Below are 23,232 nucleotides of genomic sequence, written 5' to 3' on the forward strand. Positions count from 1 at the left end.
GAGGGAGGGAGGGAGGGAGGGAGGGAGGGAGGGACCCACTAGAGCAGACCATGTGGTTCCAGTCAAGCCAGCCAGTGACTATACTGTGTGTTCAGGACCCACGTGCAGTCTTGAGCCTTTTAGGATAGGTTTTAAGCACAAACCCACATCCTGGGTTGACGCACCCCAGTTAGTAAGAATTTAGCCAGAAGCGGAAGTACAGGAGCTGGAAAGCACGGTGAGTATATTCAGGCTTTCCCCGAACTATGGTCTTTGGTGGATTAAGGTCTTTGTTCCTATTCTGGCAGGTGGTTCTGCCTGTGTGCTGGGTTCCAAGGCCTGAAGGGTACTTCCATCATGAAGTCGGTTGTACAGAGGTCTGGGGCCTGTTACACCATGACGTCAAGATCATATTTGTCTTTTTACATTGACTCTGTGTGTGTAGGTGTGTTGTGTAAATATATGTATATGTATGTGTATGTATAGGTGTGTGTATGTGTGTGTATGTGTAGGTGTATGTGTTCATCTGTGTGCATGCTTCTGTGTGTATGTGTGTATAGATGTGTGTGTATGTATGTGTGTATGTGTAGGTGTATGTGTAGGTATGTGTATGTAGGTGTATGTGTTCATCTGTGTGCATGCTTCTGTGTGTATGTGTGTGTATAGGGATGTGTATATAGGGATGTGTGTATAGGTGTGTGTATGTAGGTGTGTGTGTACATGCTTCTGTGTTTATGTGTGTGTTTAAGGTGTATGTATGTAGGATGTGTATGTATGTGTGTTTGTATGTGTAGGGAGCATAAGGGGGTGTATGTGTGTTTCCATGTCTGTTCCTGTGCATGTGGAGGTTGGGTGTCTTCCTCTGTTACTTACTGTCCACCTTATTTTCGGGATAGGGTCTCTCATTGAATCCAAATTCACCTATTTTCTAGACCGGTTGTCCAGCTAGCTAGGAGGGCCTTCTTGTCCCCACATCCTCAGGGCTAGGATACAGATGCATACATACACGGCCACTATGACTGGCTTGTTCATGGATCCTAGGAACGCCAACTCTTTTTGCATAGTAGATATTTTACTAACTAAGCCATCTCCCCAGCCGCCTACACTGGTCCTTTACGTGCATTTATGTAAATATGCAAATGCTATTAAAAATCAAGCCACCTGGCCCTCTCATTTGCATAGAATATAGGGTGGAAATTCTGGGCTGGCACTATCCACCCAGCGCCCTCTGTTCCACGACTCCAACTCACTTTCTCTTTGATGTCAGAGTTTTCTGGAATTTGTGCATTTGTGTTTGTTTTTATTTACTTATTTATTTATTTATTAAAGATTTCTGTCTCTTTCCCGCCACCGCCTCCCATTTCCCTCCCCCTTCCCCAATGAAGTCCCCCTCCCTCGTCAGCTCAAAGAGCAATCAAGTCTAACTCTCCATCAGAATGTAGGTTCTAAGAGGTGAGAGACCCTGACTTCCCTCATGCACATCTCTCTAAGGTCAAGAGCAAGGCTCTTCATAGAGTGGTGTCTCAGATAAGTACATTGGATGGAAGGTGAGGTACCAGGCTGGTAAAATGGAGTCTTCTCTCCAGGGTCCAGGAGTCTAATCACACCCACCAAAAAGATGAACTTGAATCTCAATTCATGGCAGCTATGACTGTGTTCTCACTAGACCACTGAGTTCTTGTGATGCAATCAAGTTGAGATGAAGTCGTACTGGAACAGGACTGGTCAATGTCCTAATAAGAAGAAGGCTATTTGGGCACAGAAGAGGGCAAACACTTGGAGTTAACTGTGAAAAGATGGAGGCAGAGACTTGAGCCACACAGGCATCCGTAAGGCCAGGGATCCTCATTCTTAACAGTGGCCAGAAGCCACATGCAGAGAAGCCTGAGCAGGCTCCAGAGGGCCTCCTGCCATATTGCACTGCAGGCCCAGCCTCCAGAGCATGGGGACAAATCCACTGTGATGGTGAGAATATCCCTCTCCTGGGTCAGGAGCACGTCAGGTGGAGATCACCAGGCATTGGAAAGTGGCCCAGGCCACTTGTCACCCAGCACATTTTACTCTGACCAGCTGCCTCTCTGCACAAGTGCTGATGATTGGTTCTGAGATCACGGAAAGACAGGACACCGCTATAAACCACGCAAAGACATTGAGGCTGCAAAGGGAGACTCCAGAAGCATGCTATTCCTGATACAACCCGGGGGGCTTCCCTAAAATTAGACAAAACTTGTAGAGTTTGGGCTTGGGAGTATGGAGGGGGTGGACTAGCTTGTTAATGTCATAAACCTAAAAGAAATCTGTAAAAATCTGCTGAGAATTGCAATATGATTTATGATAGATTCATAAAGAGAAGAATGCCTTTTTTTTTCCTGTAAAGGAATCTTCTCTACTTATTTTAAATCTTCTCAGTTTCATAGGACACAAGTGCCCATTGCAGTCCATTCTTTTATGTTCTTTCAAATAGTTGTGTATTGACCATCCCTGCACCGAGACTCTGACCCACTTCTAAACCATGCATGTAACTGATTTCCCACTGTGCCTCTGGCATCTAGGATGCTTCCGTCTGCTAGCTTGGGTGTGAGGCTATAGCTCTTGTGCATGTAATTACAGATGCCATATGGCGGTCTGTCATGCAAGTGCTGCATGGTTTGTTCATCCAAGGGTGTAAATCTCCGGGCTGTAACAAAAGGCTGAAAACCAGTCCGCGTTCAGAAAGCGCCGGCGGTATTTCCTTTCTGCATTGTGACTGAGTCCCCTGGAATTTCTTAGCATCTTGCCAATGAATAAACAGCACTCACGCCCCTCAGGCATCTGTCAGAACTAAAGGTCTCAGATGTAGCTTTTAGGATAATAAATGGAATATAAAATAATAAACACAAAACAAACACACGGTTCTTGTTTAAGTGGGAGGATTACGGTTGGCCCAGTTTCAGAGCGAGGAGTCAGGGTGATTAAGGAGCCGAGCTGCCGGCACCGCGATGAATTATGGAGGACGAGGGAGCAACCGTGTGGGAGAGAGCCAATTTGCTTGTGAAAACTTTAAAAATGTATGCTAGAGTCCCTGAAGCGGAGTAGCTCAGGAGCAGGAGCCCTGCAGCAGCCGTCAGCCTTCCTGGAGGGGAAAGCTGACCCTGAGGAGACTGAGGCTGCCCACGCTGGCTCTGAGATGCCAGGTAAGACGCGGAAGGTTAGACCGATGCTTCAGCCTCCGCCTGCTGGCTGGGCTTTGGGTTCCTCTTCCTCGTTGAACAGTCAATCATTCTCTGGCACAGAGGGAACAACGAGCTCCCTAGGGCTTTTGCCAGGGTACGAGGGGTTCATCTGCCCATGCACCCCCTACTCTTCTTTAAGGAACTCATTTTTCTTGACACCTCTAGCGGGATCCTGTGCCTGCAACCAAGGTCCCGCGGTGGAGGGCTCCTGTGCTCGGGAGCACCTCCATACTGCAGCTCATGGGCATCCAGTTCCTTTTGCTGCGACTAAACTCCTGCAGGCTCTCTGCGTGCTCCGTCCCTCTGGCCTGCCAGCCTTCAACAGACCAAACGCTTGCACCCAGGGGCAAAGGGGACACAGTGGTGAAGCAGGCTACAGTCACTAGAAAATACACATGCCTATCTCAGCATGCAAGCAGATCAATGTCTAGAAATATATTTATCACATCCCAACTTCTGTTTTCATGATTAATGACATATTTTAAGTTACATAGTCAACATTACCTTATTTTACTATTGTATTCAAGAACACCCTGTCACTAGTGGGCTGTGCTTTTTATACCATCTTCAGATTTGTGAAACAACAGCACAGTGTTGAGCTTCCCGAGGTCCCCGCTGCCGGCTTCTTGCCCTGGTGTGCTTTGTTTCTGTTGTAACTGGGGAGCCAGGGTTTTACAGAATCACCAGCCAAAGCCCAGGGCTTGCCTGGTCTCCGTCCAGGTGTGCTCTTGATACTTTGTATCGCATGGGTTGATAACGGTGGCTCCCACCACAGGCTCCCATGGAGTAGCTTCTGAAATCCCCCCATGTTCCATCCGCTCACCCCGCCCTTATTGAGAACCACAAGCTTTTTATTACCCTTTTTATTATCCATAAATTTGCCATTTCCAGGCTGTTATGGAGCTGCACTTTTGTGGTTTATAACCCTTTCAGACTGTTTCTTTATAAAAAAATTTACAGGCACACATGTATGTGTTTGCACATGTGTGTTTCACATGTGTATATGTGTATACACATCCACATGCCATATGTGCATTGTGTAGGTTTGTGTGTGTACATGTGTATATGCATGTGGGTCCGTGTGTGTGTCTGTGTGAGCACGTGCATAGGTGTGTGGGTGCATGGGTGCAATCATGTGTGTGTGTGTGCATGTGTGTGTGTCCTGGTTTCATTTCTGATGTAGTGGTAAAATTCCCTGATAAGAAGCAGCTTAAGGGAGAAGGGTTTCTGTCTTTCTTACATATCTAAGATCTGTAGTAATGTCTGTTTTCTCACTTCTGATCTGGATTCCCTCGTTCCCTTGTCTGTTCTCTGTGCCCCATCCCACACATCAAATTTTCTAGACTGTTTTTAGTTTAATCAACCATGGCCGCTGTTTGGTGGTTTCCATTTCATTGATAATCTGCTCTGGTCTCTTGTTATTTTTTCCTTTCTATCTGGGTTAATTTGTTTAACTTTCCCAAACATTCTCAATATACAAGCTTAACTTACTAGCCTCTAGCAAGGTAGGACTCTTGGACAAGCTGGAGAGGCGTGGCCATTCCTCTTCACTACCTCAGTGAAGACATTGACTCTCTATGAACTGATGTGTCCACAACTGTATTGGTTCCTCTGGGCGTCCCTTTCTCCAAAACCTATAGGTCTTGGCTATTATTCTCAAGGCCCAGTAATAGTAACTGTGTCTTCCTTTCTCAAGACAACACTAATAAACTATAGAAACAGCTCTCCAGCATCTTACTCGGGTCTACTCAAATGGAGAAACCAAGTCTGACCTTGATAATGACTGGGGTTTCCCCCCAAATCTTCGCATAGCTGATCTGTGGGAGCCTGTGCTGGGGGAGCGTGGCGCTGAGGCAGGTCCTTGGAACTGCACTACACATCTGGCATTAATGGTTCTTTGATCAGCACCCTCGGGTATACCTACCCACACTGTTTACAGAGTTCTCTGCTCCCCAGGTTTACTTTGATGCTGTGGATAGATCCACAGGGAAAGTGGTGGACGAATCCCTGATTTTCAACATTAGAGTCAGAGACGTGAATGATCACGCACCCCAGTTTCCCGAGAAGGAATTTAACATCAGTGTGAAAGAGAGTCACTCTGCAGGTGCGTTGGGTGTTCCACTGTGTGAGTATGCCTCTCTCTGCCCTGTGTGGCTCCCCTGCTTCTTGCTTTGATAGTGATGGGGACTTTGATCCAGGTAACTCAGGAAGGCTTTGCACTGCTCACATAAAAGGTCGCAGGCCCAGAGTCGCTGAAGGCTTTGCTCTCTGTTAGCTTCATTTTGTGTTGGCCGTGGAAGGATGTGGAAATTGTGCCGTCTGGAAGAGCAGGCATGTAAATGTAGCCTAACAACAAAGCCACACCTCGAGGGATAGAGATGGAGCCATGGCAGACTTACCAGGGGCTCAGCAAGTGTCTCATCTGCAGAACGATAGGGACATGACATTTGGCCTCTGGGTTTCAGAAAGTAAATCTTTACATGCCAAACTAATTTTCCTAGAAGGAGAATCTATTTTTATAACAAAAGCTGTGTTTAACATTGTAAAATAGTCTTTGTAAAATTCGAAGACCTGAAGCCATTGGAATAGGAAGCGTTTTCAGAAGTTTTAGGACTTTTTTCCTTTAGGTTTGACACGCATGTTTACCCGCAGTTGTGTTGTGTATGTTCATGCCTTGTCAGGTGTTCTATATGAGTGTCAATACACACTTACATATGTACTTTCTATGAGAGCAGGAAATGTACGTGTGTTAGTCCTTAAACGCTCATAGATGCTGGGTATCTTGTTCTGTCTGGGCATGCTTTCTGGTTTGAAAAGCTGGGTTGGGTCTGTGAGATGGCCCTGCTGGAAAAACGCTGCTAAAGCCTAAAGCTCCAAGGTCTAACCTGAAACTCCCGCGAAGGCAGCAGAAGAAAGCCGACTCCACAAACCTGTTCTGAGACCCCCACACATGCCCTGTGGCATGCGTGCCCCCATCATACAGACAAGTAGTAATATAAATACTCTCCTGCCACGTTTGCCTGCACATCTGGTACACTAGATCTTTGGTGGGCGAGTTTTGAGACGTCTCCTTGGTCTCCCGTGCTGACTGTTAGGAAGGTATCTGAGCTGGCCTGTGCTGCTCTCGGCCTCACTCGCGATGCTTACGCTCAGGGGAGAAGAGTGGCTGCTTCAGGCAGGTGGCGAATTGAAGAGGGCCACGAGAGCACACCAAGTGTTGTCTGTAATCTCGCCTGTGGCTGAACATTTTCACACATTTCTCAGCCTTTTCTTTTTTAATCAATGTCCCTTTCCTGTTAATATTTTTGCCATTTGCTTCCTGATCAAAGCTTGCTTCTTCTATGTGAAGAACACATACTTGGCACATGCATTTCAAGTGTTTATCACTCACTTTTAAATTTTTTCTGTACTTTTTTTTATACATTTAAAAACTTCATGTATCAGTTGTACCCCCGCCCTCTTCTGCAATATCAGTCCTAGCTAGAAGGCTCCTTAAAGTTTACCCTAAGTTAAATATCCACCTTTATTTTGCATAGTGTGTCTGTATGCTGATTTTTTCATTTAAATATCTCATCCATTCTGGTGTGTGCCCTGATGCCATTTTCAAAGGTTCTTCCCTCTCTTTACTTTGGCAAACAACCTTCAGCCAGCAATAACATTCTTAAAAACTTCTTTCTAGGTCAACCTGTTTTTCAGTTGTTAACGGTCGATTTAGATCAAGAAAACACTCCGAATTCTCAAGTCCTTTATTTCCTCGTTTCTCAAACACCATTACTGAGAGAAAGTGGCTTTCGGATTGATCTCATCAGTGGGGAAGTACGGCTCTCGGGATGCTTAAAATATGAGGTTATGTAGATTTTATTATTTGAATGCACCGGGGCTGGTGAGCTAGCTCTGTCAGCAAAGTGATTGCTGCCCTGGCAGGACACCCGGTTCCAGCCCCAGAACCCGTGTACACTAGTGCTGTGGCGGGGTGCCTGTTGTCCCAGAGCTGGGGAGGCAGAGAAAGGCTCCTCTCTAGGGCTTCCTGGCCAGCCAGGCTAGCCAAATGGTGAGCTTCGGGCTCCATGGGAGACTCTGAATCAAGAATGAAGGTGCACAGTGCCTGAAGAACACCCAGGTTAACTTCTGGCAATGTACACACACACACACACACACACACACTCACACACTCACATCCAGAGTGTTGTTTATGCCTCAGCCCCAGACTGGGGTCTGTATTTGCAATTGGGAGTCTTCTGTGGTTAAGCCTTGCTATAGAAATTGCTAGAAAGACATGTCCTTGTTAATATTTTCCTCCCCTGTGTTTGTGGGGCTTAACATTCCTTTCCCTTCCCATGTAGACTGCTCCTTGGTTCACGCTGATAGTCAGAGCGACAGATTGTGGAGAGCCATCCCTGTCATCCACGGCCACCATTCACATCATTGTGGAGGAAGGCAACAACCACATGCCCACATTTGTGGAAGACCATGTAAGGCATAGGGTGCCTGAAATCTAAGCCCTCTACAAAGGTCCCCAAGACCTAGGCTTATGTACTTCTCCTGGGTCATGAGAAAGTACATACAATACTCCAAAGTAACCTAAAATGGAACTGGGCAGTCCACCTGGGGTAGAGAGATAGCCCCATCTGTTAAATATTTGCTTCCCGCGTGTGAAGGCCTGAGCCTGACACCCACCACTCATATAAAACTCTGGGCATGGTGCTGTCCACTGAGGCCAGGCAGCAAGATCCATGGGGTCCATTCACAGCCTTCCTTGCCTAATTGGTGAGTCCTAGATCTCAGTGGGAAACCTGTCTCCAGAAGCAAGTTTGGAGCCATCAAGATGGTACAGGAGCTTGCTGCCCTCCTGACGGCTTGAGTTCCATCCCTGGAACACAGAAGGATAGAACTGATACTTTCACAGTGTGTTTGCGCGGGGGAAGGAGGCTCCTACATATGTATGTTCCTGCACACACAAATTGATCCCGAGAGGAGTTTTCCTTGATGACCCAGTCGACAGCCTGTACCCGTCCTGGATACTCGAAGCCCTTTGTTCATTCATCTGCCTCGTGGTGTTCTACTTAGTGAACTTGTTTATTCTAGTTCCTGCCTGACCTCCTCCCCAAACACAGGCATTCCATTCTCAACTCCTTGGGAATGTTATTATTATTATTATTATTATTTTACCAGTGCATACTGACTGTTGCATTAATGAATCAACCAATTAATTTTAAAATGGGTTATTTAAATGTTTTAATGACATAAACCAACATGGAATGTTTTCAGTGAAAGCTTCTCTTCCAAAAGTTTATACCAATGACAAAATAATGTTCCAGTTAAGCCCGTGTCAGAATCCTTCCCTGGTTTAGGAAAAATCTATGCACTCAAAAGTAAGCCTGGAAAAAAAAATACCTCACTGTCTTGCCGTGCTTGCTTAGAGACTCTCTACAAAAACTACTGAAAAATGAGGTGTTTCGAGGAACTATGTGTGTGCTGGAAAGATGGTCCCCTTGATCCAAATAAATCTCTCCCCATTGTGGAAGAGCTAGGATACTTACGACACGTGGGCGAGGCTGTGCATTGCATCTTAAAAATTCTCAGTGGAAGAATGCACTGAGTTGGACTGAAGACTCTCTTTAAACTTATCCAGCCTTAGGCACAGAGTCTTAGGGAATGCCGTTCATAGGGAGGAGCATGCTCCCGACTTCATGGCGTCCCTAATATAACTGGAGGAATTCAAATGCTTGAAGGTCAAAGGTGTCCTGATGAGGACCCAGCCCTTCCCCAGCCCCCCATCTCTGCCCTCTTCTCTATGGTGTGTCTTTGCATCTGTGATGTGGACATGATGATGATTTCTTTCAGTATGAGATTCAGATTTCTGAAGGTGAAGTCGCTTGGGGCGTGTTGGATCTCCCTGTTCAAGACGGAGACTCCCCATTTACACCAGCTTGGAGAGCACAATTCCACATATTGGACGGCAACGAGGAGGAGCATTTCGACATCATGACTGACCCTGAGACCAACCGAGCGGTATTAAATGTTATCAAGGTAAAGTCAGGGTCAGGCGGTGGTGGATACCGAGGTCCCCATCCGGAGGACAAGCCATAATGACTAAGGGGCTAGTACCTGCTAAGGGATAACTGTGTGCGGAATGCATAGTGTGCCCTGTGCCACCCTTAGAAGAACGCAGGACCATCTGAGCCCTTTGTGTGGAGGCTGAGGGCTCCTCCTGCAGTAACAAGAAGCAGACATTTTATGCTATCAAGATCTTTGACACCTTTTGTTATTGTTGTTGTTACAGACAAAATCTACCACATTCACATAAGGCTGGAGTTTTTATTATTTCTTTTCCTGATGTGATGAAAAGCGAACTTTAAAATATATTTATTTTTTGGGCCAGGGTCTCAAACATTGCAGATTGGCACATTATGTGGTAGAGGGTTCCCTTGAGTTTCTCATCTGGTCTCTAACTCTAGGGTGCTGGGATTATGACATACACAACCATACTTGCTTTATGTGGTGCTGGGGCTCGAACCCAGGGCTTTGTGCATACTAGGCAAGTGTGGGACTAGTTGGGCCACAGCCCCATCCTTTAAAATGTTTCTCTAATGAAAAGTTCTTCTTTTAATCTCCCGGGTTTAAAACATTTTTGTCACGACCACCCTCGACCCGCAAGGATGACGCGCGACACCGGAGCTCTTCTCACTGCAGTTTTATTCAGGACTTTTTACAATCGAAGATATATCTCTCTCTCTGGGCAAACCTCCCCCAGCCCTTAAATAGGCCTGGGCTACCAACCCTGAATAGCCACGTGGGCGCCGTTCATTGGTCCACGCTCACGCAAGCAGCCTGCGATCATCGCGTGATGATCGTAAGAGTCCAGCCTCAGCCATATATGGTGTTGTTTTTCACTGAGAGCACTGGCTTTCGGATAGAGGAGGGCAGAAGCCAGCGCCATCTTTAAGGCGTGGTTCCACACAGCTCTCTACACATTTTAAACCGTTGAAGTGTAAATATTGGGGCATTTGTGTGGGTTGTGATGGGTGCTGAGCTCAGGGAAGCTGGCCCTGGAGGAGGATATTATGACCATATTTTATGGTGAGGAAATCAAAGAGCAGAGAGATCCTTTACATAAAGTCATAGCTGAGAAGAGTGGGCTTGACAGGGGCAGGTGGGCGCTGATGCTTTTAGTCTTTGTGGCTTTCAAGGAGACCTAAGAATGGCCAGCACCTCCCGCACAGAACAGCTACCTTGACTGGAAGGGCCGGCCAGAGTCAGTGCCTCTGGGTAGAGTCGGGATTCTGCCTGTCAGATGAATAAAGTCCAGGAAACGTTCAGGAGCCGCAGACCACACTGTGAATACCAAGTATCTGACAACCCGCTGCACAGTTGCCTGCCATTGAGTTTGTCACCCTCCTGGCTTCTGAGTCCTTCCAAGTCCCAGGCTACTTTGTACCCTGAGTAGCTATGATCATTAGTATTTATATTTCTCCAAGTTCCTCTGATTTCTTTTTCTTCCTGTGGCACGGTTAAGACTTGAATGTTTCATGAGTTCCGGGTTTTCTTGCATTTTTCATCACCCTCTGAGGGAGGGTGGCTCTGTGTGGTCCAGTGAAAGGGAGCTGGCTTTTGATCACCTCCTCCCACTGCTGGGTTTCTGATGACTCTGCTAAGCGTCCTTCAGCCAGGGGAGCAGTGGGCACTAATCAAGCCCTCTCTTACCTCGACAGCCTTTGGATTATGAAACTCAAGCAGCCCACAGCCTCGGCATTGTTGTGGAGAATCAGGAGCCGCTCTTCTCTTGTGAGGAGGGCCAGGCACAGCCATCGACGAAGGCCATGGCCAGCACCACTGTGAGCGTGCAGGTGGTGGACACCAATGACCCACCAGCCTTTCATCCCAGGAGCTTCATAGTCAGTGAGGAGGATGGAGCTGGGCCGGGCATCCGGCTGGGAGATTTCAATGCTACAGACCCGGACAGGGTCACCAGCCAGATAAGGTGGGCACAGAGAAGCAGGCAGCAAGGCTGGCTGCAGGGTGAGGACTGTTGGCCACCTGGCTGTCAGAGAAAGTTGCTGAGACTGTTTCAGTCCCAGGAGTAAAAATGTAAAGCTACCTGGTAAACTGGTTGGACTAACCCAGTTAGCACCCTCACCCTATAGCACCCTCCTGGAGTCTCCCAACTTATCCCTCCCTTGACCCTTCAGAGTCTCTCTCTCTTTTTTTTTTTTGTACAAAAATGTTTTGTGACATGTTTCTATGTCTCTCTTTGCCAGATATCCTAGCTCTCTTGCTTCTGGATAAATACTCTTAATAATATTTATTGTTTTAAATGAAATACTTTAGTCAAATCTTTTTAATGAGTTGTATATGTGTACCACTTTAAGAGTTCAGTCCTTGGCACTGAATACATTCATACACCACCTAGAATCTGTGTACCCAGTAAAGCCAACTCCCTAGGCCCCGAGTCCCCTTCCCCAGATCTCCTTCCCCAAGCCCCTCCCTTCAACCTCTTTCCCAGTCTACTTCCTACTTCCCTGGCAGCCACCACTCTCCCATCGGTCCCCATGTCTTGACCACCCCAGAAATGGAACCCTACAGTGTGACCTCAGACCCTGCTTTTATGCCAGGGTAGAGGTGGCATTCAGAGACCACAGTTGTTAGTGTTTTCTCTTTCTAATGTCCTTCGGTTGAACTTCGTTATTTTTCATGCCCAAATCTGTTTTTGGTCTCAGATAATCTATGGATGAACTCATGAGTTTCTACTCCTGGCTTGTGAACACCATAAAACCACAGGGACTTCTAGAACCTTCCCTAATTGTTAAAGTTGTGCACAAGAAAACGGTCTCTTTAAAATCTATGACCCACTGGCTATCCACGAGGGATTACAGTGGGCCCTGCTGAAAGCATTTTCCCAGATGAGGAAGACGAAACCTGTGGAGAAGCTGCCCTTCTCTGGCCCTTGCTCTGCTGAGCTTCATGCTCCTGGCTTGAGTACAGGAATCCCTTACTGTGGTCCCTCCAGAGGCACAGTGGTTGGCAACCTGATATGGTTCCAATGGATGCCATTTGACGCCAGTCACTCTCAGAAACCCCGAAGTGTCCTGCCAAAGTGATGACTAGGAAGATGATCTTCAAGGGAGAGAGTCCTTTAGGATCTGCTACAAGAGGGTGAAGACCCACGATTCCGAGGCACACTGTGCTGAGTGGGACGCCGCCCTCTGCTGATACTCACAGACTGGTCTGCTCCTGCTCCAAGTGTTTCCCCAAGGCAGGCTGAGTTACACTTAGGCTAGCGCTCAATTGTGCCTTGCTTACTGTCCAGAGGTTCCGTCCATTATCATCATGGCAGGATGGTGTTGGTCAAGTAGCAGACGGTTCTACCTCTGGATCCATAGGCACTGGAGGAGAGAAATCCTCTAGGCCTGTCTGCGCTTCTGAAGCCTCATTTCCACTCCCAGTGACACACTTCCTCCAGCAAAGCCAGACTTCCTGATCCTTTCAAATAGTAACACTCCCTGGTGTCCAAGCACTCAAATCTATGAACCTAAGGAGGCCATTTGTATTCAGATCACCACAGGAGTTCTGTGATATATTTTGATTTGTCATTAAAAAGATATGAACCCTCTATAAAGCTGGAGATGGTCTTGAACTCATGACCTCCTGACTCCACATCCCAAGTGTTCGGGTGACAAGTATGCACCACCCTGGCTGTGACTTGTCTTCCGGTAAAGTTTTCTAAATTTAAAAATTGTGTCTGTGTTCCTTCTACAAGATACAAACTGGTTCACGATCCAGCAGATTGGGTGACCGTGGATGAAGAAACAGGAGTGGTCACCACCAAGCGGCAAATAGACCGGGAGTCTCCTCACGTGAATGGCAGCTTTTACACAATCCTTGTCCATGCGGTTGACAGTGGTGAGTACTGAGACAAAGCCGGAACTCACAGTGGTGACTCCAGCCTCTAAGGGAGGCCATTTTCAGCATCACTGAGGAAATTATAAAATAAACCTTGTTTTCACTTTGCCTTGATGCTGGAGATTATTTTTGATAATAACTCCTGAAATGGTAAGCTAGGGACCAATTCTGCTGAAAGAGGGGCAGTATTCACTCGGCAGAGACAATTAAACCAGCGAGGAAGCTGCCATCAGGCCCGCCATTTTCATCTGTTCAAAAGCTAACGCAGTAGCGCTTTGTCAAGCCCAACGACGTGTGATAAATATTTAGCAGCTTCCTATACCTGGGATGGCTCATAAGCCACAGCAAATGCGACTGAGCGGGATGCATTTGTCATAAACCAGGACGAGTGGTTTTAAAAACATGCCTTAGCGCATTTCTCCAGATTCCCACAAGGCTGCATCTGAGAACATTTTCAAGTAGCATTAAGAATTGTACCTAAAGACATCTGTGATAAAAGCCCAGGCTCCAAGGACCGTGGGCCTTCCCAACACACTTGCATGATTATCTGTCAGTGAAGCAAGACCCTAGTCGATGTCCAGGGAAGAGAAGTGGGCCAACCTGAACTCTCGGGTGTGACGATTCGGTTGGGGATGGTTGCTTGATGGCCATGACTTGTTTTTAATTTTAATTTTAATTAGAAAAGATGATTTTTAAATCATCATAAATTTCTCCCATTCCTCCCTCCTTTGTGCTCCCCAGCTCTTGTTATTTCCATCAGAATAACTCAGAGATCATGTGTTGAAGTACAGAGATCAATGAGTGTGTTCTAGAGAGAAGTGGGGGAGGGGCCTCAAGGGATAGAGTGGACAGCAGCCATAGGGCCCATTGAGGAGGAGAGCATATCTATGGGGTAAGGAGAGTGGCCAGTGGTCAGAGAGGCCACCCCTAACATCCACTTTTAAGTGGGCTTCATGCTATTCCTAAAGTCTCTAAAATACACTTTCCTGAGGGATGTTCCCTCCCTGATGATTGGCAGGCTCTTTACCAGATTTGTAATATGATCTGTAGTAGATTATTACCAGGTAGTCATAATCTTTCAGACAGTTCTGTTTGGTTGCCGTGTCTTCACCTGGGGCCAGAGTCCAGAGTTTCAGTACCCAGTTTTGTCAGCTGCTGAATTATGAGGGGAGAGCCACCCTCAGTGACACCCAAACCTGCTAACACCTGACCAGTCAGTCACCGAGCAGATTCACAGGGGTTTCAGCATCCCTTTGCCAGCTTCCCCAGTACAACACCTTAAAGGCTGCGTGGTCCACCATCACAGGCAGGAACTGCACGGACCCCATCTTTCCTGGGGATCCCACATACCACCCTTTTACAGACACTCGCTTTCCCTTAACATGTAACATGACTGATAGGACATACTAGTACACTCTACCTCATCTACAAAGGACTCAAGATAACGACAAGGGTTTGGTTGCTTTTTCTGGATGGTCTGACTTTTCATATAGGTGAGAAACAGACTGAGCACAGACCTGGGTGGTTCCTGACATGGGAAGAGAAATGGCTGGATGTTTCAGTGGGTGGATTCGTCCTTGGCACACCTGAGCATGGTCATTTACCAGGCCTGTGTGCACAAGGAGGGCTCTCTGAATGGATGCACCAGGCCCAGAAGGCCCTCCTACCTGCTCCCTCTCAGAAAACAAATGAGACGGGGGCGTGGAAGAGCAGTCGTCCCAGTGCAGGCTTGAGAAGCGGGGTGGAGAGTAGTCTGTCTCACAGGAAGGGCACCCCTGTCTTCACAGGTCAAGTTGTGATGGGGTGATGGGTGGGAGGACCCCTGCTTTCCTGCTCCTGGGCAAGCTGGCCCTCTTCTGCCGTTTCTGTGAAGGATTTAACTGGCTACTGCTTTTCCTTTGCAAATCAGGTTCCTGTCCAACCTCCTGGGTCCCCTTAGCACACGAATTTTGTAATTCAAATAGAAAGGGAGGCAGAGGAAGGAGGATGCAGCACAGGCCTCTTCCCCACAGGAGGACAGGCAGAAAGAAGCAGGGATGCCAGGCCAGCCTGCCTTTGTTTGCTCTAAGGCTCAAAGCTGGATTAAAAGGCGGTTCTGTTTCTCCCAGTTAAGATACTGCTGGGTTTCATTTGCTTGCTTGATTTTCTCTTAAGTGATTCATTTATTTATTCATTTAGTCACAATTTTATTAGTTCCTTGAGAATTCTGTATAATGTATTTTGATCATGTTTGCTCACCTCCATCAAGTCCTCTCAGATGCCACCCCCTCCCCTACACACCCAACTCTGTGTTCTCTTCTTTTAAAAACCCATCGGGAACAGTTTGTGCTGCCTGTGTTTTTCTGTGTGTATACTCGTCGTGTGTGTCTGTGTGTCCCTGTTCACTGGAGGGTGGCCGACCAACCAGGGCCACACCCTGACTGAAAACTGACTGGCTCTCCAGAGAGCTAGCGGCTGTTGCAAGCCCTCCTGGTTCAGGAGCTGTCGCACTGCTGGGTTTTGGTGAGTTCATTTTCATTCTCTCACTCCCCTGTTTTAACCTCCTCTCTTATCCCTGGTTGCTCTCCCTTCCAAGGCCTCCCACCGCTGACTGGCACAGGGACCCTGGTGCTTTTCCTGTCTGACATCAATGACAACGCTCCGACTCTCCAGTCTCATTCTCGACACTTGGAGATCTGCGAGTCCGCGGGGAACCAGCCCCTGCTCTTAGAGGCCGAGGATGGCGACCTGGACCCCTACTCCGACCCCTTTACTTTTGACTTGGACTCTGCCCAGGGAGATGTAGATGGTACTTGGATGCTCAGGACGAAGCAGGGTGAAGGTTTGTACGGGTTAGGAGCTAACACAGATGGCAACAAGTGATTTAGGGTAGGGATATTGGGGCACACAGTCTCAGGTGACCCTTGGGGAACCTAAAGATCAGAGTGTGTTGCTTGGGAGGCCAGCCAGGATTACTTACCAAGTCTCAGAAAGGATTCTGGGCACAAGGACTGGGGTGAGCTTGTCTGGATGGAGTGTTGCATGCTTGCTGTCTCTCATGGCTTTCCTGATTCTATGGAAGATGACTGTCTGTGCCCTTCTGTCCCCCAATTCTCATCTGGGTCCTGGTCCTCATAGAGAACAGCAGCCGTGACCATATGCATGATTGCTGTGAGTTCTAGAGCTTGGGACAATATAAAGAAATCTCTATTTGCCCTGGATAGAGAGGCTGACAGACCAAAGAGAGAACGCCATCCCAGTTCAGCTTGGAGAGCTGGGGTTTTTACAGGGGTAAGGATGAGTCCGAGGCAGCTAGCTTTTCATCAGGGCATCTCTGGGCAACCAAGAGGCAGTTGTACCCGATGTACAACTCCCAGTCAACTTGTATCTCTTACACAGCCTGCCAGTCCCCAAGATCACATAGTGGGGCAGGAATCTCAGGTACGGGTCTGGAGACCCCTTCATCACCATAGACAGACCACCGCTCTGTCCCACTTTACCCCATTGCCGGGCCAAGGTCTAAAGTCCCTGGTGGGTCACTGCTCTTTCTGTTTCCTGATGACAATGAGTGTATTATGTCTGGAGGACCTGTCTCTACTGCAGTTGTCCACCTGACCATGGTCATGGTAGGTTGTGAACATGTAGTTGCCATCAGAAGTGAAACTAGTCTTGGGACTTCTCTAATATTGCCTACGGCTCCTTCTGCCAGCAGCAATAATGGGGTAGCTACAAGGATGGAGGCCTTGCTCCACACTGCTATGGACAGAAATTCCCTTCTCCCCTAGGGACCTTCATTTATGCAAACCCAGGATTCTTCACTTTATCACTGAAAAGACTTTCAGGGTGAGCCAGACTGAAAGGCAGCTGGAGTTTATTACAATCAGAGAAATAGGCTCATGGGCGAGTATAAGCTATACCCAAGAGTGGGTGTGGGTTTCTCAAGGAAGAGTCCCAGTTAAGTACATTTATATGGGTGTAGGCAGAATCCTGTGGTTGCAGGAGGATCCTGTGTATGTAGACAGGGTTCTGTGTAAGTAGGGTCCTGTGTGTGTAAGCAGGGTCCTGTGTGTGTAGACAGGGTCCTGTGTGTGTAAGCAGGGTCCTGTGTGTGTAGACAGGGTCCTGTGTGTGTAGACAGGGTCCTGTGGGTGTAAGCAGGGTCCTGTGGGTGTAAGCAGGGTCCTGTGGGTGTAAGCAGGGTCCTGTGGGTGTAAGCAGGGTCCTGTGTGTGTAAGCAGGGTCCTGTGGGTGTAAGCAGGGGCCTGTGTGTGTAGACAGGGTCCTGTAGGTGTAAGCAGGGTCCTGTGTGTGTAAGCAGGGTCCTGTGTGTGTAAGCAGGGTCCTGTGTGTGCAGACAGGGTACTGTGGGTGTAGGCAGGGTACTGTGGGTGTAGACAGGGTCCTGTGTGTGCAGACAGGGTACTGTGGGTGTAGGCAGGGCCCTGTGGGTTGGGTGGGATCCTGCATGTGTAGCGAGTGGTCCCATGTGTGTAGCGAGGATCATGAGGATGTACACAGGATCTTGTGAGTGTAGACCAGATCCTGTAGCTTTTCTAAGTTGCTTGTTCAGATAACACAATTTATAGTAAGGTTTAAAGGTTACAGACTTTTCTTTTGTCAATAAAGCTGTAAAGTAGGGTTACAAGGAATGTTGTTTATTGTGCTAAAACCTCAAGGATCATTTGGTCCCTAAGCTAACACAGCTTATCTGTTATCCTCATTTGGGGGTCTTTAGGAAGACACCCCATCTGTAGGCAGTTTGACTTTATCAATGGTATCTAACAGAAAAGGCCACCCAGATCCTGGGACAAAGGGCCTCTTTTCTTTCCTATATACTCCCTGATTTTGGATTTTCTATCTTGTCCCATTTCCATGCAGAGTCTTGGTCCTGGGGGGAAGCAAGGAGATGCACATGGGCCAATGAGCCTGTTCATGTCTTCCTGCCTTTGCAGGTTGTTCTGCTGAGCTCGTGATGCTGAGAAGCCTCCCGCCCGGGGATTACTTGGTGCCACTATTCATAGGAGACAGACAGGGCCTCATGCAGAGGCAGACGGTCCACGTGAGGGTCTGCTCCTGTCCTAGTGGATCCAAGTGCGAGACTCTCTCCAACATGAGTCTTCTGGTGTGGGCCTTGTCCCCTGTCTGTGCAGCGCTCCTGGCTCTGGCAGGTCAGTGCCTCCTGGGAGCTCAGGGCCTCTCACTGACTGATGGACACCTAGACAGGCTCTGCGTGGGTGGAAGGAGGATGAACTCTGGGTTTGTTCAGGTTGAAGGTTGCCAGACACACTAATTGGCCAGAATTCAGTTTCCATCAGCAGGCAATAATGTAAACAATGGAATCCACAGAGGAACATGGGTCCAAGGGTGAGCATATGTTTGTAGTAACCATGGTTACAGAGGCACACAGGTGTCTAGGTTCCTGGGTTTGACTAAGGTTAATAAGGGCACTAGTTATTTAAAAAAAAAAAAAAAAGAGTATTCCTGGCCAGTTAATACTAAGCAGTGAGTTCAGCACGAAGTGTTAGCATCTACCTGAGCCCCACACACTGCTCAGCTCCTAAGATGATTTAGATGGAGCCTGACTCTGTCAGGTGGCTGCTGAGTGGATGTGAGCGGAACCTGGTTCCCTGAGGCCTCTGACAGGGGCGAGCTTGCTCCTTCCTTTCTGTTGTACCACAGCCGCTCTGCTTTCCCTGCTGCGGTGCCGCTTTGAGTTTGGACCCAAGAGGCTCGGAGGCGTCATCCCAAGTGACAATGGCCACCAGACGCTGATTGTGTACAATGAGGAGAGCCAAGCCCTCTCAGCCCAGGTAGGGACTGTGGGGCCGAGTGTTGCACGGCAGCGATGTCAACAGCAGAAATCCATAGAGCACACGGGGCATAGATTAACTTCCTTCATGTGTGTGTGTGAGTGCCTGCATGTATGTGTGCACACCAGGCATGTGTACTCCCTGCAGAGACCAGAAAAGAGTATAAGATCCCCTGGAACTGGAGTTATGAGTCGATGGTTTGGGGCCGCCGTGTGCATGCTGGGAACTGGACCTGGATCCTCTGACGAGCAGCCAGTGCTCTACACTGCTGAGCCATCGCTCAGGCCTTATTTCATTACTCTTATTCACGCTTGAGTGACACACGAGAAAGCACCGCTCCCACAATTGCATGTCACAGCCAGACGCGTTCGTGTTTCCCACCAGTGGTTCTCAGCTATGCTCAGTTCTTCCCGAGGGAACACTTGGCAATGCCTGGAGCTACTTTGGATGCTCACAATTAGAAGATCCTATGAGCCCTTGATGGCCTGTGCCCAGGGATATAGTCAAATATCACCCAACACAGAAGTGTCCCCAGTGTTGACGTGAGAAACCAAGCTCAGGAGAAAACAATTCTGCCAGGTTGAGGATTTCTGGGTGGCGTTGCTTTGCTCGCTGGTGAAATGTGAGCTAGCTTCTCTGTCTGGCACGGTCAGTCATCCTGTAACAGAACTACCGCTCCATCCTCCTGTAACACAGAGGGCGAGAAGAGGTCCCCCTGGTTTTGCAGGGACAAGGCTCGACTCTCTTTCTGCCTTTACCTCTTACTAGTTTGGTGTATTTGAGCTCGCATTCCCATTTGTGGCCTAAGGGATGGAGTTTGCTCCCCAGGTACTGAATTGAAGGACAGTACTTAAGGAAGCGCCCAACACAACCATAGCCTGCAGGGAGCCAGCACCAGTGTAGGCTGCTCTGGGATGGGTCACATGAGCAATGGGATGATGGTGTCATGAACTCTCCTGTCTGTCTTCACTGAGAACTAGGAGTGGCTGATACAGGAAGCAGCAAAAATGTCGAGGAAATCCTGTCCTTTCGGGCCATTGGACATGCCCTGTGTTACTTATTCTTTGCTGACACTAAACACTCAACAGAAAAGATCTTAAGGCGCACTGTTGTTCGTTTGTGTAGTTTTTTTTTCTTTTCTTGAGTCATGATTCAGGAGACTTAACCCATCACAGTGAGGAACACGAGGTGAGGAGCGAGTGGGTCCTCGGTGGCGGGAACATATAGGAATGCCTTCTTCATGGTAAGAGAGCGCAGGCCAAAATCCACAATGATGCTACGGCCCTCAAAAGCCCACCCAGTGACCCACCTGCTCCTGCTATGTCTTTCTCCCCAGAGATTCCATAAGTTTCCCCAAATAGTGCTGAGAAACGAGTGTTCTACACTAGCATCTTTAGTGCTCTGAGAGCTGAGACCCAACCAACCGCACTGGTGAGCAACGGTTAGGTTATTTTGCTGGCCCTGGGTTTTCATATATAAAGTGAGGTCCAGTTTCCACTCCCTTGCAGTTTATTGGACAATTTAATCAAAGTCATGCCCTCAGCTGAGCACTGACGGGCACTCGGTAAATTCTGGCAGCTGACCCCATTGGTTCTTAACATCATTTCAGCATGCGTATGCCCGTTTGGCTGTCCATCTCACCTGACCATGCCAGCCAATCCAGCCTCTACACCAGGGGCATTCTATTCTTTGGGGGAAAGATTCCATCTAAGATGCCACTCCCCCACATTGCCACATTCTACTGCTGAGATGATCGCTGGGGTCCTGTGGATGCCTGCCTGTTTGTGGGGAGGCCAGTGGTCCCACTGAGGTACCCATCAACACTGAAGTTCCTGGGGTGATTTTTGCTGAGTAAGGATAGGATGAGACTCGAGGGGCTGTTGCTGGTGATTTTGAGATCCGGGGTCTCATGGCATAATGTGATATAAAACCGGCACAGCAGGAAGTTCACCCTCTTACCCAGCCACCGAGAATGGCAGACAGTAAACATCCGCTCCCCAGATGCCAGAATAAAAGGCTCTTCCCCAACAGCCCTGCTGTCCTGTGTTTTAGGTTGCATGGTTCTTTGCTGATTTTTATGACTACCCTCTGACCATGGTCGTATTTCCTCCTCTGGTTTTCACAGATGCAGCCAACTGGGGGCGGCCAGGTGCCTGCTCTGTCCTTCAGTGCAGCTGCGGCCCATGCCAAGCCAGATGTGAAGGTAACACCCCTCTGTAGATGCTGTCTCCTGTCGGTTCTGCAGGAGAAACACACTGGCTGCTTCTCCGGCCCACATGTCACGAGGTTTCTGGACAAGGAACTGGAGGGGGAAGGGTTTACTCACCATTCAGTTCAGTGCAGTTTAGAGCTGCTTACAAGCCCGCCCTGGCTTCCTTTATCTAAGCAGCAGGTGCCTCCAATTCTGAAAGTCTCAACTGACTCTGGGCTGCGGAATTTCAGGGAGGACCAGGATCTCTGCTTACTCTGTTCATTCAGCCCTCCTAGTCAGGGCGGTCTGACTTGTAACCATAATTACAACCTTGGTTTCTGGGAAGACATTGCTTTCTCTTTCATTCTTTAGTCTGGAAGTTTCTGAGATCAGGGCTTTATCTAGGTCTGCCTAAACCTGTGGTGTGCACTGTGCGTGTGTAGTCCCACTGAGTTCACACTAGAACTACAGCAGGGAGGGGGGACTATGTGGGTATTAGTTGCTTTTCTGCGATAAAATGCCATGAGCCAAGCCAACTTACAGAGGGAAGAGTTCAGTTTGGCTTAAGGTCCCAGAAGGAGAGTCCATCATGGCACAGAGGCACGGTAGTGGTGAGAGCCGAGAGATCACACATTGATCACACACAGGAAGCAGAGGGGCATCTGAAAGTGGGGTGAGGATATAAACTCTTGAAGCCCAACCCCAGTGACACACTTCTTCCTGCAAAGCTCCTTCCTGAATGTGCCATAACCTCCCCTAAACAGAAGCGGTAGATGAAATCTATGGAGAGCATTTTCATTTAAACCACCAAAGTACTGGTCCCTACTTTACAGGGGAGAAAACTGAAGCCCTTTGGTTGCAAATTTTTGGTGTCCCTGGGTTCCCTTCCCAGGATCCTGCACACACTAAGCACATTCGTAATGATGGTTAGATCAGCCTCTGTGCCCACTCTCTCAGAGCTGAGGAGCCACTTGGGACTGTTTGCTAGTTCTTTGATTTCTGTGGCAAAGGAGATATCATCAAGTCAATGTCAAGATCCACACAAATTTCCTTTATGGTGTGTGTGTGAGTGTGTGTATGTGTGTGTGTGTGATATGTGTCTGTGTGCTTGAGGGTACACATGTGTACACTGTGGTTAGAGGCCAGAGGTCAACCTCAGGTGTCTTTCTTTAGGATCTATCTCCTATATTTGTTTGTTTGTTGAGTCAGGGTCTCTCTCTGGGGCCGGAGCCTTATTTAGGCTAAACTGGCCAGGTGGCAAGCCTAAGGGATCCTCTGCTTTCCACCTATCTCCCCAGGGCTGGGAGCCAGACAGACACCACAACTTCCAGCTTTTTAACTAATGCCAGTGCTTGGGATTGAACTCAGACCCTCACGCTTGTGCATTCAACTGAGGTATTTCTCCAGCTCACAAGCTTGATCTTCTGATGTAGGAGTGTCATATATCAATCTGTTGATTTCATTGGTTAAGTAATAAACACACTGCTTGGCCTCATAGGTTAAAGCATTGGTGGGAGGAGTAAACAGAATAGAATTCTGGGCGGAAGAGGAAGTGAGGTCAGACTCTGCTCTGCTTCTAGAGAGACTCGACAGCTCTGCGCTGGAGCAGAGACACCAGGATGGATGGAGGCTAGAATCTTCCCGGTAAGCGCACCTTGGGGTGCTTACACACATCATTAGAAATGGGCTAGTCCAGGTGCGAGAATTAGCCTAAAAGAGAAAAAAATATCATGGGCCAAGCAGTTCTTAAATGAATACAGTTTGTGTGTTGTTATTTCGGGCATGAGCTAGCCAAGCGGCCAGGGTGTTGGGGAAGCAGCCCCGCCGCCGATCCTATTTCAACAATTTTCTTTGAAATTTTGCTTTCTTATTGATTGGAAAGTCTAAATTAAAATAAAGAGATTGTCTTAGTTAGATTTTTATTCCCATGAAGAGACACCATGACCATGGCAACTTATAAGGGAAACATTTAATTGGATCTGACTTACAGGTGCAGAGATTTAGTCCATTATGGTCATGGTGGCAAGCGGGTAGTGCTGGAGAAGCAGCTGAGAGTTCTGCAATACCTGCAGGCAGCAGAAAGAGAGACGCTGGGCCTGGCTTGAGCGTCTGAAACCCCAAAGCCCACCCCCAGTGACACACTTCCTCCAACAAGGCCACA

General features: G+C 48.1%; 1 protein-coding gene across 2 annotated transcripts in view; it reads left to right on the forward strand.

The window, feature by feature from the left end:
* Cdh26 (cadherin 26) overlaps positions 1-23,232 on the forward strand; it is a 48,349-nt gene that overhangs the window by 13,568 nt on the left and 11,549 nt on the right. For both annotated transcript variants that reach the window (XM_050152957.1, XM_050152958.1), the window contains exons 4-12: positions 5,148-5,295; positions 6,871-7,037; positions 7,535-7,663; positions 9,036-9,221; positions 10,904-11,172; positions 12,949-13,091; positions 15,667-15,912; positions 18,023-18,238; positions 18,750-18,880. In XM_050152957.1, coding sequence (XP_050008914.1) covers positions 5,148-5,295; positions 6,871-7,037; positions 7,535-7,663; positions 9,036-9,221; positions 10,904-11,172; positions 12,949-13,091; positions 15,667-15,912; positions 18,023-18,238; positions 18,750-18,880 — 1,635 coding nt within the window. The remainder of the gene's footprint in view (positions 1-5,147; positions 5,296-6,870; positions 7,038-7,534; positions 7,664-9,035; positions 9,222-10,903; positions 11,173-12,948; positions 13,092-15,666; positions 15,913-18,022; positions 18,239-18,749; positions 18,881-23,232) is intronic.

Source organism: Alexandromys fortis, unplaced genomic scaffold (assembly GCF_014885135.2).
Source record: "Alexandromys fortis isolate MF-2015 unplaced genomic scaffold, M_Fortis_MF-2015_v1.1 scaffold_81, whole genome shotgun sequence".
NCBI classification, from domain to species: domain Eukaryota; kingdom Metazoa; phylum Chordata; class Mammalia; order Rodentia; family Cricetidae; genus Alexandromys; species Alexandromys fortis.